We start from the raw sequence: 14,508 nt of genomic DNA, 5'->3' as shown, positions 1-14,508 counted from the left end.
ACGATTGGTCAGTTTACCTGTTTAATCTCTTTGATGTGGCAGAAGTGTTTTACATTCTCCCTCTATAGATCTCCCATTCATTATTTATGGGAGATGTGGCCACATAATCCGAACAAATAATCATTTAAACAGTTACTTAAATTTTCCATACAATAACATAAGTTTGAGTTATCTTTGTCGTAGTCATGGAGATGTTTGCCAGACAGGAGGTGACCTGTTTTTCCATTGGTAAATAATATAATGTAACTGAACATTTTTACTCCATTTTGACCCCATAGGAGTCAAATTTAAAAAGTAAATCCCTGCTTAGTGGTTGGCTGCAAATAACAATAGTTTATACAAATATAATACAATTTCCAGACCTCATAGCAGGTCACATGATCCAGATCCACCTCACAAGTGCATAGGGAGAGTTCTCCAATGTCACAATAATGTTGGATTGTAAATGGTAGGTTAACTAATTACAATGCTAATATTTTTCTTTAAGACCTTTTATTTGCTCCAACAACACCATCATAGAAATATGTCACCAAGTCATCCTTCTGCTAGTAATATAGATAAGCTGTGTATAAGAAGCACTTAGCTTGTTTGCTTTGTTTTACTAGCATAGACTTGAGAAATGTAAAGTGTAGTGTGATTGGCTGCGGCATTCAGTATTTCTCTTGCCTGCCTGAAACGTCCCCTCCAAGAGACCTATAGCAATCCAGAGTTCAGATGAAATCTTTGTGTCCTGTATAACATGGATTTTCTTTATTTTAGATCATCGCCTGTTCACATAATAGCTACCAGCAAAAGTTTACATTCCTATGCCCGCCCTCCACCAGTTACAGAAGAGGAGTCCAACCTATCTAAAAGTCATTGGAAACCAGGAACACCAGTAAGACACGAGCGAGTGAGTCTCTTTTTTTTTCTTATTTTTTTTTTTTCTTAAACAACATGAAATAACTGCAAAATGACTGTTATCACAAAGTCTGAGCTTTTGGGTGATATTGTGTTCTCTTCATCAGCATATAACACAATGTACCATACACCAATGCTAGCTCAATAGCTACCCTGCTGCTAGCAGGTCGACCCCAAGTTTTTTTGCTGGTTTTTCAGTGTCTGTATCGACACGCCTGAACAAGTTGTGTCGCAGGTCTCCTTACATAGCTCGCTTGAGGCCAGGGGCATTGCTCTGCTATCACTGCGCTTGGCACACTTACCATTCTCAATCAGAGTCAACATTGATGGTAAAGTATTGAAAACCCTTTCATGTGTCGAACACAGCCAGGTCAACCGTTTGCTTGTGTTGATGGTTTGACCATGTTGGTCATATGGTGGCAACCTATTGACTGGATCCCCCCGCCAGCAGTCATGTGACCTTAGTGGACATAAGGAGAGGATCAAGAACATACATGATGGATAAACTAAATGATAAAAAAAGCGGATCTTGATAGAAACCGTGCGTTCCTAATGATGGCTGTCCAAGTGCTGGATTATCTACTTCTAAGTCAGGCTACATTGGTTATTGTCAGTAGATGTCATGGCATTATGTCCTATGGGCAGCCAATATGGCAGATTGCCATGACCTTGCAATTCTTAACTGTAATATTCTTTTCTGATACTTAGGGAAAGATTACCAACATAGTTATATATTCTGTTGTTTCTCTATAGAGATGGAGACAGAGGAACACGCGTATAGGCACTTGGCTTTCCTTACAGGGGCTGGATAATTGGCAGTACTGCCTTGTTCTACATGTACATTTTAATATTTCTTTTGTGTCATTATTGCTGAATATTTCCAATCCTAGCTATGTTTATGGTGTTGCTAGAAGTACACTATGTAGGTTCCTTTCTGTCGGCAGTAGAAGGTTGGGTGGCGTTTGTTACACTGTGGCTGATGATGCAGGTTGGCCAGGCTGCCTTGTGATTGGAAGATTTGGCCCACGCGTGTGGGTGACTTTGGGTTTTTAACTGCATCTAGAGATACTGTGCTTATAATAATGTGATGAGTGGCTATTTCTTGCTGATAATGGCTCTTCATTCCACAGATACTTTCATGTTAATTGTGTTGAGCCATCATGTATGTAATCCCTTTGCTTATGGGGTCTACACACGTGGAGATGTGGCTGAGCGTTTTGAGCTATGGTAGATCGCTCCGCACACAGCGATGTCAGAGCTGTGTGCTAAAAGATCTGGCAGGGCCAGTGTTCTCTGGTGAGAGCTACCTGCTACAGTTCCGGACCAGCGCCTGAGTTCAGAGGTCGGGAGGTTTGCCATCTCCGTGGAACAGCTCTGCGAGCAAGACTTGCGGATAACTCCAGACGGACTTGAATCACCCAACAGGGTAATTATCTCACCCCAAGCGTGGTATTATACCAGAACTATTACCAACACTGGCAATATTCATATGCCTTGCTCTCCTACCAACTAAATGAGTGCTCATTGCACTTGCAACGGACTCCCTGTCCAACACACAACTACACAAGAGGATGGGTCCTATTATTCTCAATATCCCAGGAATACCTTATATTTTAATATTGATCATTTTGCCAATCCAAGCTTCTATTGATGGTTGTGTATGGTTTTTATTAAATATATTTTAACACCATTTTGTATGGTATAACTCTGTGCAACCCAGCGCTGCTCACCCTCTCTTTTGTTTGTTATTACACGAGTGTTTCCACAACCCCTCAGCAGTAGCTTAGACAGCGCCCATTAATACTGTACGGTTCTTTCTATTGCTTGTTCTCCGGTGAGAACACTGGCCATGACCAGCGATTTTAGAAATGGATAACTGCACTAAATCTTACTGTCTTCTTCATGGCGTTTATTTTTCTGTCTGATCCAGTAAACATAATACACACATGACTGTAACGTGCTAACCGGGAAGCTCCCTACATGATGTTCTCTCTTCATTTCAGGCACACAGTGAGTCTGAGTCTGGCATCTTCTGTATGTCTGCATTTTCTGATGACGATGATTTAGGATGGTGCCATTCTTGGCCACATACCATTTGGCACTGCTTTTTGCAAGGTATTTTATACAATCATGATTATATTCGATGTTACTAATTACAAGCAGTGACACGTGGTGAGGTGAGGCCGAGCCTTTATTGTCCTACTCCAAATACTCCAGAGTTGTGACTGTATTCTTTTAATATATTTAAAAAAAAGATTACATTATGTCTTTGTATTATTGTAATAATTCAGTTTAATTAATAGTCAGAGCTCTAGGAGTAAAAAGTGTGCGAGATGAGGCACTGCCTCCCCAGCCTATCTTTTAACTCACCAAATTACCAGTAGTATATACTGCATCATCTGTGTATAATGCCCACATGTGCCCTTAGGCTACACAAATCTGTCTGATACTAGCCATTTACCTCACTGTACGTCCCTGATCACCATAGAATCACTTCTGGATGAAAGAATGACCCTTTGCAACATATACTATATCGTAACAAATGTCCCCTGATAATAAACATACAGTAGATGACATAAACATTCATTACAGTGTCTCAATTAGGGATGCCAGTCCTGGGATCAGCAAGATCCCAGGATTTAGGGCAAAAATTGTCAGGATTTCAATTCCAGTATTGGAGCCTCCAATCCTAGGATTTTGAGATCAAAATACACATTTGGCAGGCAGCGCTGAGACCCAGCAGCACTTCGCTCATGTGCTGCCCGGCAACCAGATTGCGTGGTGTGATGTTCAAAGTCATGTTGTGCAGCCATACACCTGCCCGCCCCCTCAGCCACGCCCACCCACTTAAGAACCGCCTCCGAGCCATTCACAACACAACATGCCATCCGGAGGTCACTCCCGGGACTGGGAGTTTTTCAATGGTGAACCCTGGGATTGGCCTCCCTATTCTCAATGTAAAATTGTAATGGATAGATATAAAGCAGTTAGAGGCACTCGGTGAGTAGATGGGAATGTGGTGAACCCACCTATGAGTAGGAATACACTAGTCTATAGAAGGGATAAGACTGTACTATATGTTTAATCACACTGCGACACTTAACTAATCAAACCATTATGTACATACAGTATTTGCCAGGCGTAATTATTTGGAGAGACAATCAAGTAATCACTAGAAAATAGAACTACTGCTTGATTAAGAATCACTACTTCCATTCAATGGCACTTGGTAAAATTAGAATATTTCCAGTATGGGGTCTAACCTGAATTTTCTCCTCTGCAATTTATTTTTAGGCACTCGTCTCTGTTTTCAGAAAGGGCGCAAAAAAATCTGGCATGATGTGGAAGATTATTCCAAAAGCACACATTGTAGAAATGGGTATGAAGTGTCTGCTGGCTCTCAGAAGGTAGTGTTCCTATTCCTGACACCTCACTAATGCATGCTGACTAGTCCTGTCTATGGGCTGTCTAGTTTACAGAGTCAGGCGCTGGAGATGAGTTTATGGGGCTTACTGTTGTACTTTTGTAGTTTTACGTGTGTTACTTTACAGGCTTTTACGGTTTATTTTATCTAGAAATGCCCAACTGTTTGTACAGAACGTGTACACTTTGCTGTATACAGTTCTGTGGAATAAACAAGCCAGTTTATTTTATATTCCATCTATTGTCTATCATTCTGTAAGCAGACCGGCTTTATAGGATAATGTTATAATTTCTTAAAGGAGAACCTTGGGCCATTAACTTAGTGCACATACATTTGTCTTTGATGTCAAACCTGGACTTTTAAGAGGGACAAGCAGTATACCCCTTTTTACGGGTATTTTGTAGAGTATAGGAAGGGAGAACAAAGTGTGCTGCTTGGTCAGTACATGAAATAAATAGCCTCTCATGTTCCAGCAGGCAGCAAACTATGGGCCTTATTCAGATCTGCGTGCATTCGCACGCAGATCCGATGTTGGCCATCTGCGCATGCGCAGACGGGTATCTGCGCATGTGCATGGCAGCGAGGGGGGGGCGGAGATGGGCGCCGGGCTGCCCCATTACCATATGGGAACGCCCAGCGTTCAATGGGCGTTCCCATGAGAACGCTGGGCGTTCTCATGGTAATGAGGCAGTGACGCGGGTGTGTGGGCCGGGTAGCTGATGTCAGCTGCCCGCCCATATCACGCCAGCGTGCACGCAAATGTAAGTAACTCAAAAGTCACTTATATATGCGTGCACGCTAAACATCATTCGATGGTCGGTGACCATCGAATGATGTGGGCGGACACCCCAGCAAAGCGAATGGATGTTTATGCAAAACATCCATTCGCTGCTGTGCCGGCGAAGACGCACATTGCTGGGGGGGCGTGTGTTCGCCAGGCGGGGTTTGGTGGACTCTCAAGGCTGCGAATTCGCAGCCTTGCGAATCAACCTGAATAAACCCCTATGTACCTTTTTTTTTTTTTTTAAATCGTTTTATCTTTTTCGAATGGAGTGGAGGGCAGTTATGCTGCAGGTCCAGGTCCAAGAGCTGAGAGAAGGGTCTTCAAGATGTGGGAAAGTTTCATAACCACACAATCACATATCTCTGTGTATCACCTCCTGGTAATTCTTGCACATGGCAGATGGTGATCCTCCCATCACTGTGTGATCGCTAAGGCAAGCATGTTTAATATTGAGTTACTGTTGACTAAATTTGTATGTACAAGTCTGTTCTTGTTAATTTCCTGATATTTATTTACTCTAAATCAGTGGTAGCCAACCATAGCCCTCGAGAGCTACCAACAGTGCACATTTTCCAGACAACCTAGCTGCTGCACAGCTGCAATCATTAATCACTGACACATTTTAAAAAGATCCACAGGTGGAGCTAATTAGCTCACTTGTGATTCTGTGAGGAGACCTGCAAAACATGCACTGTTGGTAGCTCTCGAGGACTAGGGTTGGCTACCCCAGCTCTAAATTGTGACTCCGTTATTTTTTGTATTGTTCCCTGCATTGAAATGCCTCGTAGTATTTCGAATATCAAAATGCATCACACATTGCTTAACCCTTTGAGTGCCAACATCTGTGAGAGATGATGCGTCGCTCACATTTGTTATATAAATTCAAATAAAAAATGTTGTGCAAAAAAAAAAAAAGATTATATTTCCTATATAAGGTAAATATTACAGGTCATTACGATGAATAAACATGTTTGCTTGGCAATTTTCACAAATTCACTTGGCACGCAAAGGGTTAAATAAAATGGTAACCCTTGTTTTTTAACACACAATAATTTCTCTTTCTTAAAAAATTAATGAATGTGCCGATATTATAATACAACTTACTGATCTACTTCAACTATTCCTCTGTTGGCTCTGATGCATGGGACAAAACCTCATTTTAAGAGGAGCTCCCTGAAAACTCTTTGTAATGTATTTTTGTGAGGTAGCCGTGTATAATTTGTGTTTTTGCAGGAGTTTCTTACAATGTCTGCCATGTTGTGTGTGCATCCATATGTAAGCAGGAATGTATTTTGTGCAGTTTGGACGGGTACTTTTTATGTTGTATGCCTTTAGTTATATGTCGTTTTGTCATCCATGGTGTTTCCAGAGTTATGGATCAGAAGGTCTGAAATTGATTTCCCATGAAGAATGCGTTTCTTATGGAGAATCTGTTCTGCAACTTACGTTTGACCCCGGTACACCTGAGGAGGGCCTACTCACAGTAGAATGCAGACTGGATCACCCCTTCTATGTTAAGAACAAAGGTAAGCAGGTCTGCATTCTGTCCGCTTATAAGGATGATGTTTTAGATAGAACGACACAACGCTATGGTAACAGTGCAGGTTTTAGTGAAATCCAGGCTTGAGCACAGGTGACTTAATAAGGACATTAGTGATTCTGATTAAACCATCTGTGCTGAAGCCTGGATATCACACAAAAACCTGCACTGTTGGTGTGACTTGAGGACCGTGGTTGGGAATGCCTGACCTACCTCATGTATTTTTCTTGCTTCAGCCATTTGCTATGTGACACTTGTATATTTGTTTGAGGCTGAATCTGTATCAGAAGAACAACTGACCTTTGTTTGAGGCTGAATCTGTATCAGAAGAACAACTGACCTTTGTGCCACATCCAGTGCATTCTAGCAGTTTGGCCAGTATTCAATGCTCCCGATTCACTGTTTTTTTACGGTGAATCGAGCTGTTTTCACTCCTTGCTGTGAATTTTTTTCACTGAAAATCTGATTCACCCTATTCAATGTTCACTGTTCGCCGAAAGAAAACAGTGAATGCCCGCCAGTTCTCAGTTTCATGCTCGCTGCAATTCGCTGGTGTATTTCAATGGGGTTTTCACTGGGATTCGCCGAGAGTGTATTCAATGCTAGGATGGCGAATTGCTTTCTCCCTGATTTTTGCCATGATTCACCATTTTGCATTCGACATCTTTATAAGGTGAACTGGAAAGTGATCTTTTGAAATAAAGGGGTTTTTTATTTGTGTGTCAAAAAATCAGATTTATTTTTTTCTGTGAATGGGCATGCTCTTATATATTAATATTACATTTTTATTTTATTTCTTTCAACATTTTTTTTTTTTTTTTTTTACACTTTCACCATCAGGGGGCTGGGAGCCGGGAGCCGCTCATTAGATATTCATTTATTCACTGCACTCTGGTCCCGGCTTGTTACGTGCGGGACCAGAGGAGCGGCTCCCTACCCCTGTCCCGTGCAAGCATTCCCAGAGGGCAGCCTCTGCTGCCTGTGCCCCGGGAGCCCTCCCACACAACTTCTAAGGCAGGCAGTGAGGCTTACATCTCCCTGCCTGCCTCCGTCCCCCCGGCTCGCAGGGGTTAAAATTCGCCAGCAGGGGCAGCGAGTCCCTGCTGCATTGAATAGGGTGACAGGGAGGGCTGGCAGCGAATGCTGCAGCCCTCCTGAACCCTACGAATGTGCAGCAAATCCTAAACAGGATTCGCTGCACATGAAGAAAAAAAATCATTGAATACTCCCCTTTGTATACAAGCTCAGACTCCATAGCACAGTTATTCAAGTGTTGTATCGAATAATCGGTGTAGTCTCCTGAAGCGGTTTTGTCACTTGTCTATTTAAGACACATATTTGCATAGAAATGTTTCTTATGCTGGTCATTTAGAATGTGATTTTGTTGTCCTGAACTCCAGGTTGGTCATCATTTTACCCAAGTCTCACTGTGGTGCAGCATGGCATTCCCTGCTATGAGATCCACGTTGGTGACATCTGCCTACCTCCTGGACATCCAGATGCCATAAATTTTGATGATTCTGGTGTTTTTGATACATTTAAAAGGTAAGGATCATTTTGTTTTGTCAGAATATTCATATGATATGTGCATATTTTGTAATGTAGCCTCCTTTTAATTCTTCTAAACTCTGGTATCATTTGATGGGAGTGAACTGATGGGAAATGTCTTTTGTCTGAATTCTGAGGCATGTTTATGAATCTTGTGCACTAATATTGAACAGATGCAGCTAACTAGTTATTCTGGCTTTTCTTTCCAGTTATGACTTTACGCCAATGGATTCTTCTGCTGTGTATGTGTTAAGCAGTATGGCACGTCAGCGTCGGGCTTCCTTATCCAACGGAGGTGCAAGCAGCCCAGATTCTGAGATATCTGGTTATAGCAAGGACTGTGCATCTCCACAAACTTCCTACACTTCACTATATAATAAGACTGGCAGGAGTCACAGCTCAGGGACTGCAAACTCTGTGATGGCCACATCTCCCAACAAGTGCAAAAGACCAATGAATGCCTTCATGCTTTTTGCCAAAAAGTATCGAGTTGAATACACACAGATGTACCCAGGAAAAGATAACCGGTAATGAGAATTATTAGCATAAGGGGTATTTACTCTGTTTCATGGAACATCGATTTTGTGTACAACTCTTAATCAAGCCCTATAGCCTTTCTGTGCAATAGGGTGTTCTGGGGTGTGATAATGCAAGTGCACCTAACCGCTCTGCGGGGCAAGAATATTTTGACTAGACCTGCAGTGTATATTTGGCTGTACATGCGGGCTGCTGCTAGGGATGGCCGCTGGCTTACCTCTGGCAGAGATTTAGACTAAGCAAAATCGCCCAGCTTCCAGCCCATGTGTACACCCATTAACACATACATATAGGCTTATATACACATACACTTGCAGGTGCTTATATACACATATAAGCTTACCTACACCTACAAGCTTATATCCTCATACAAGATTACATGTACCTACAGGTTCTATACACATACAAGTTTACTTTGTGTTTATATACACATACACCCACGGACGGATTAAAGGCCTAATTGTCTGGGAGCTGAAAATATACATGGGCCCATTATGAGAAGTAGAGAAGATGTAGCCGATATTATGTAGAACCCATACACTATAAACCCAGTGTCTCCCTAATTATATAAAAGTACAACAGTTGCATAAATGTGTAAAAGAGACATGCAATTGTAATACTTATGATTTATGGTCAACGCTACAGCCAGCTGGTGTTGGTCTGGTGATCATCATGTGGGCATGATGATGGGAATATTTTTATGTGAAGGCCTGGAGCTGCATCTTAACCTGCCCTATTGTAAATCTGGCCTTGCACCCCCTACAGGTGCTTACATACACCTACTAGCTTACAGTATATACACAAATACATACAGGTGCTTATATCCTCATACAAGCTTACATACACCTACAGCAGGGGTAGCCAACTCCAGTCCCCGAGAGCTACCAACAGTTAACATTTTCCAGATCTCCTCACAGAGCGCCGCTATAACAGTGCCTGCTTCGCCTCATTAGCGAGGCGAAGCAGGAGGCGACACCGACAAGATCTACTAAGATCTTGCCGCTGAAGTGGGGGAGCGCTAACTCCCCCCTCCGGCGATGTTCCCTCCAGCTAACAGCGCGTCAGTTAACACTTACGCACTGCCTGCTTCTCCCCCGGCTGGCTCACTGCGCATGCGCGGGATCTCGCTACTCACGCGAGATCCCAGCGCAGCTCAGAGCCAGCAGCAGGTAGGCTGTAGGCATAGGGCATCACCGTTTGCAGCTGTCGAAGTCGACAGCTGCAGGCGGTGGAACGGTCAGCGATGCTGGCCGTTCATAAATCTGGCAGGAGGCAGGGGCGCAGTGCAAAATATTGTAGCTGCGCTATGCCTCCTGCCTCACACCGCCGCACGAAAGACACCTGCTCAGCGGGTGTCATAGATAAGGGGAAGCGCTATCCCCTGCTTTAGCGCATGGGGATAGCGCATATGCCCCTTATTGTCCCTTAATAAATCTACCCCAGAATCACAAGTGGAGTAATTAGCTCCACCTGTGGATCATTTATAATGTGTCAGTCAGTAATGAGTGCAGCTGTGCCCCAGCTAGGTGATCTAGACCAGTGGTAGCCAACCCTAGCCCTCGAGAGCTACCAACAGTTCACATTTTCCAGACAACCTAGCTGCTGCACAGCTGCACTCATTAATCACTGACACATTTTTAAAAATACACAGATGGAGCTAATTAGCTCACTTGTGATTCTGTGAGGAGACCTGCAAAACATGCACTGGTGGTAGCTCTCGAGGACTAGGGTTGGCTACCCCAGATCTAGACAATGTGAACTGTTGGTAGCTCTCGAAGACTGGAGTTGGCTACCCCTGACCTACAGGCTTGTATAGTAGTAAAAGCTTATATATGTTCCATACAGGCGCACATACACCTACAGGTGCCTACATACACATTGCTGTCTTCCACTATCTTCTTGCAGGTTGGACAATTCCTTGGTACTTCAATTTTACTAAGATGCTCCCACGCTGAGGAAATGATTGTCTCTCAATAAATGTACAGACGGCGCCGGCCTTATGCTTGCTGGCGAATCGCCAGCAGCATGCTGCTGGCAATCCGTCAGCAACACGGCGCGCCATCTGACTGAGACGCGCGTGCGTCCCCCACGCACGCGCGTCTCAGTATCCGGGCGGCCGGCCGGCGAGGCGGACGCAATACTGTCCGCCTCCCGCTCGAGGGGGGCTGGGGGGACCCGAGGAGGCTGTGGGGGGGTGCGGGCGCCCGGTGTGGGCACCGGGCGACCGTCGGAAGGGGACGGCAGCACCGTCGGAAGGGGACGCGCGCGCACCTCGTGCGCGCGCGTCCCCTTCCGACACACAGATGGCGCGGGAGCAGGGAATGGCGATGGCGTCGCCATCCCCTGCAAAGATGAGCCCGGCCCCATCTGTAATTGGTACTTGTGGACAATCATGGCTCCCACGATGTCCATCGCATAGTAAAAAATCGCATCGCATGCAATTTTAACAGAAATGCATCCAAATGCATTGAAATTAGTATCAAACATGTTCAATGGCCCCCAAATGTCATTTTTCAGGTTGTACCACCCCCACGATCAACGCGAACCCGAAGCGTGGCGAGCGGCGGCGGTACGCGTCCTACGACCTTTTCATACCCCCACTATCCACGTCGGCGTGGCGTTGAGAATAGAAAGTGTGGCGATCGCAGCGAGCCACCGAGCCCGAAGCGTGGCGAGTGGACACTGATACCTTCACAGGTATACGCGTCCCCTCGCGGGCTTCACAGGTGTCTGCGTCCCCTCGCGGGGCTCGCTGCGCTCGCCACACTTTCTATTCTCAACTTCACGCCGACGTGGATAGTGGGGGTATGAAAAGGTCGTAGGACGCGTACCGCCGCCCCTCGCGAGCTCGCTGCGCTCGCCACGCTTCGGGTTCGCGTTGATAGTGGGGGTGGTACAGCCTGAAAAATGACATTTGGGGGCCATTGAACATGTTTGATACAAATTTCAATGCATTTGGATGCATTTCTGTTAAAAATCGCATGCGATTTTTTAAAAATGCAAAAATCACATGCCATCGCATGGCACTACATATGGCATGCGATGGGAGCCGTGAAAGTCCACAAGTACCATGTAATTTTTCACATTTTATCTTATCCAGTTACATTTGAGGATGGACAAATTCAGGATTTCGTCATACAGGGAAATACTTGATCACGTGAATGCTAGTCCTGTTTACCATTTCTACACCTAGGCTCCTACTGCTTCATTTACTGTCTACATGTTATAAAGCTTTAGAGAAAGTGCTATGTTCAGGCAGTGACATAAGATGCACAATTCTAAACATTTCATACATTGGGAGGAAACGTGGTTGGTTACGGTATAGTGGGTTGACAATTTCTAGGTCGATACTGGGAAATGGTCGACATACCTTAGATAGACATTGACAGAAAGGTTGATACAAGCTTAAGGTCAACATGGACATGGTCTACACAAGGTTTTCACGGTTGACATGGACACAGTATAATTGTGCTTCGCACACGGTGCCTCGCTACACCGGGCACACTATTATATTCTCACTTTGTCCACTTGGATAGTAAAAGTATGAACCAAGTCGGTCTACACCAAAACAAATGGGAACCTAGTCGGCCATGTCGATGTAATTGCCAGCCATTAGTGGTCGACTTAGACATTGTCGACCCATGGACTGCATACCAAGTGGTCACATCATTATCGTCCTATAATGAAGTTGTCATTCTAATGATTAAGTACAGCATCTTTGGGGAGAGCAGGACTTTATTTGCAGTTTAGAGTGAATGTTGTGCATCACATGGAGTGCACGGTACCTCCTCACTCAGGCTACTGCCCATTATAGTTTATATTGTTAGGTTCTGTGATACAGTAGGACCAATGCTAGGAATTTTGTCACCAGGGGAAGACCCTCACAGTGGCACATACAAGGGTGATCACAGGTGGATGTTCACTCCCAGTTACGGCAATAGATACAGGGAGAACTGTTGTGGGTACTTGTGTATTAGCACGGCGCCCGTTACACAGTAAGCGCAGCGGCGCTGTCAGAATTAGCGTAGTGTAGCGTAGTGTTCCCGCACCTAACCAGAGCTTACGTAGTTAGGGTAGTCAGTCAGGCGTCCCTGTTAGTATCAGCGTTGTGTTCCCGCCTGTTCACAGCCAGTCGGAGCTTACGTAGTTAGCGTGGTCAGTCAGCGCGGTACTTCTGTAGTTTCACGGCGCCGGAAGTGCAGAGGCTCGCATGCCGCTCTAGCTATGAAACTTGGCAGCCTGCCAGAGGCTCTGATTAACCGCGCGCGTGCCGCTCTAGGTCAGACAGAGTGTGCTCGCGCCGCTCTAGCTGTATTGACAGCTACGTAAACAGCGTATAGCTGTATTGACAGCGTAGCGCCGGGCAGCAGCAGCGCGCTGCCCAGGCGCTGAGAGGTCACTGTCACTGTGGCACTTGTAGTTCCACAGTGAAATAGGCAGCGCTGACAACGGGGGTATGTTAAAGTGGACACCCCGGCACAGCGATGCCGGGGCTTCTAAACTGTACGCGAGATTCAGACGCAACTGCGTCTGAATCTCGAGTCACATAGATAGCCGCTAAGAAGTTTAGGTGGCCCTAGGGGAACACTATTGAAACCCACCCTCAGTGCCACTAGTGGACGCCACAGCTGTGGACCGTGTAAATCCCACTATCCACGCCCACCCGAAGCGTGGCGAGTGGCGGCGGTACGCGTCCTACGACCTTTTCATACCCCCACTATCCACGTCGGCGTGGAATTGAGAATAGATTAGTGTGGCGAGCCACCGAGCCCGAAGCGTGGCGAGCGCACGCGGATACCTTCACAGCTATCCGCGTCCCCTCGCGGGCTTCACCGGTGTCAGCGTCCGCTCACCACGCCGCTCGCCACGCTTCGGGTGGGCGTGGATAGTGGGATTTACACGGTCCACAGCTGTGGCGTCCACTAGTGGCACTGAGGGTGGATTTCAATAGTGTTCTCCTAGGGCCACGTCTGAATCCAGGCTTTCCGGCTTCTTAGCGGCTATCTATGCGACTCGAGATTCAGACGCAGTTGCGTCTGAATCTCGCGTACAGTTTAGAAGCCCCGGCATCGTATGTTAAATACCCCTGTTGTCAGCGCTGCCCAGGCGCTGCCTAGTTCACTGTGGAACTACAAGTGCCACAGTGACAGTGACCTCTCAGCGCCTGGGCATCGCGCTGCTGCTGCCCGGCGCTACGCTGTCAATACAGCTATACGCTGTTTACGTAGCTGTCAATACAGCTAGAGCGGCGCGAGCACACTCTGTCTGACCTAGAGCGGCACGCGCACGGTTAATCATAGCCTCTGGCAGGCTGCCAAGTTTCATAGCTAGAGCGGCACGCGAGCCTCTGCACTTCCGGCGCCGTGAAACTACAGAAGTACCGTCAGCGCTTATTACATTGTGTGGGCACCATTGACCATTTAAACCTGGCTGACATGCTACAGGTGTGAATGTGTTCCTGAAACACTCCAACTATCCACGCCAGCCCGAAGCGTGGCTAGCGGATGCGTTACACGTCCTCCCAACCTTACATTACCCCCACTATCCACATCGACGTGAAGTTGATTTTATAAAGTGTGGCGAGCGCAGCGAGCCACCGAGCCCTGCTAGGGGACGCGGATGACTTTACATGTGTTCCGTGTCCCCTCGCGGGGCTCGCTGCACTCACCACGCTTCGGGCTCGCCACACTTTATAGAATCGACTTCACGCCGATATGGATAGTGGGGGTATGAACAGGACGGGAGGACGCATAATGTGTCCGCTCGCCACACTCC

The 14,508-nt window shown here is 46.0% G+C and overlaps 1 protein-coding gene across 1 annotated transcript in view; it reads left to right on the top strand.

The window, feature by feature from the left end:
- The window catches only part of HBP1 (HMG-box transcription factor 1), a 45,360-nt gene that overhangs the window by 25,720 nt on the left and 5,132 nt on the right, over positions 1-14,508 (top strand). Inside the window, exons 4-9 of the mRNA XM_083182968.1 lie at positions 760-892; positions 2,904-3,015; positions 4,195-4,307; positions 6,478-6,634; positions 8,049-8,193; positions 8,406-8,723. Coding sequence (XP_083039094.1) covers positions 760-892; positions 2,904-3,015; positions 4,195-4,307; positions 6,478-6,634; positions 8,049-8,193; positions 8,406-8,723 — 978 coding nt within the window. The remainder of the gene's footprint in view (positions 1-759; positions 893-2,903; positions 3,016-4,194; positions 4,308-6,477; positions 6,635-8,048; positions 8,194-8,405; positions 8,724-14,508) is intronic.

This window comes from Crinia signifera, chromosome 4 (assembly GCF_055691185.1).
Source record: "Crinia signifera chromosome 4, ASM5569118v1, whole genome shotgun sequence".
NCBI classification, from domain to species: Eukaryota; Metazoa; Chordata; class Amphibia; order Anura; family Myobatrachidae; genus Crinia; species Crinia signifera.
This window is presented reverse-complemented; position numbering and strand designations above follow the sequence as displayed.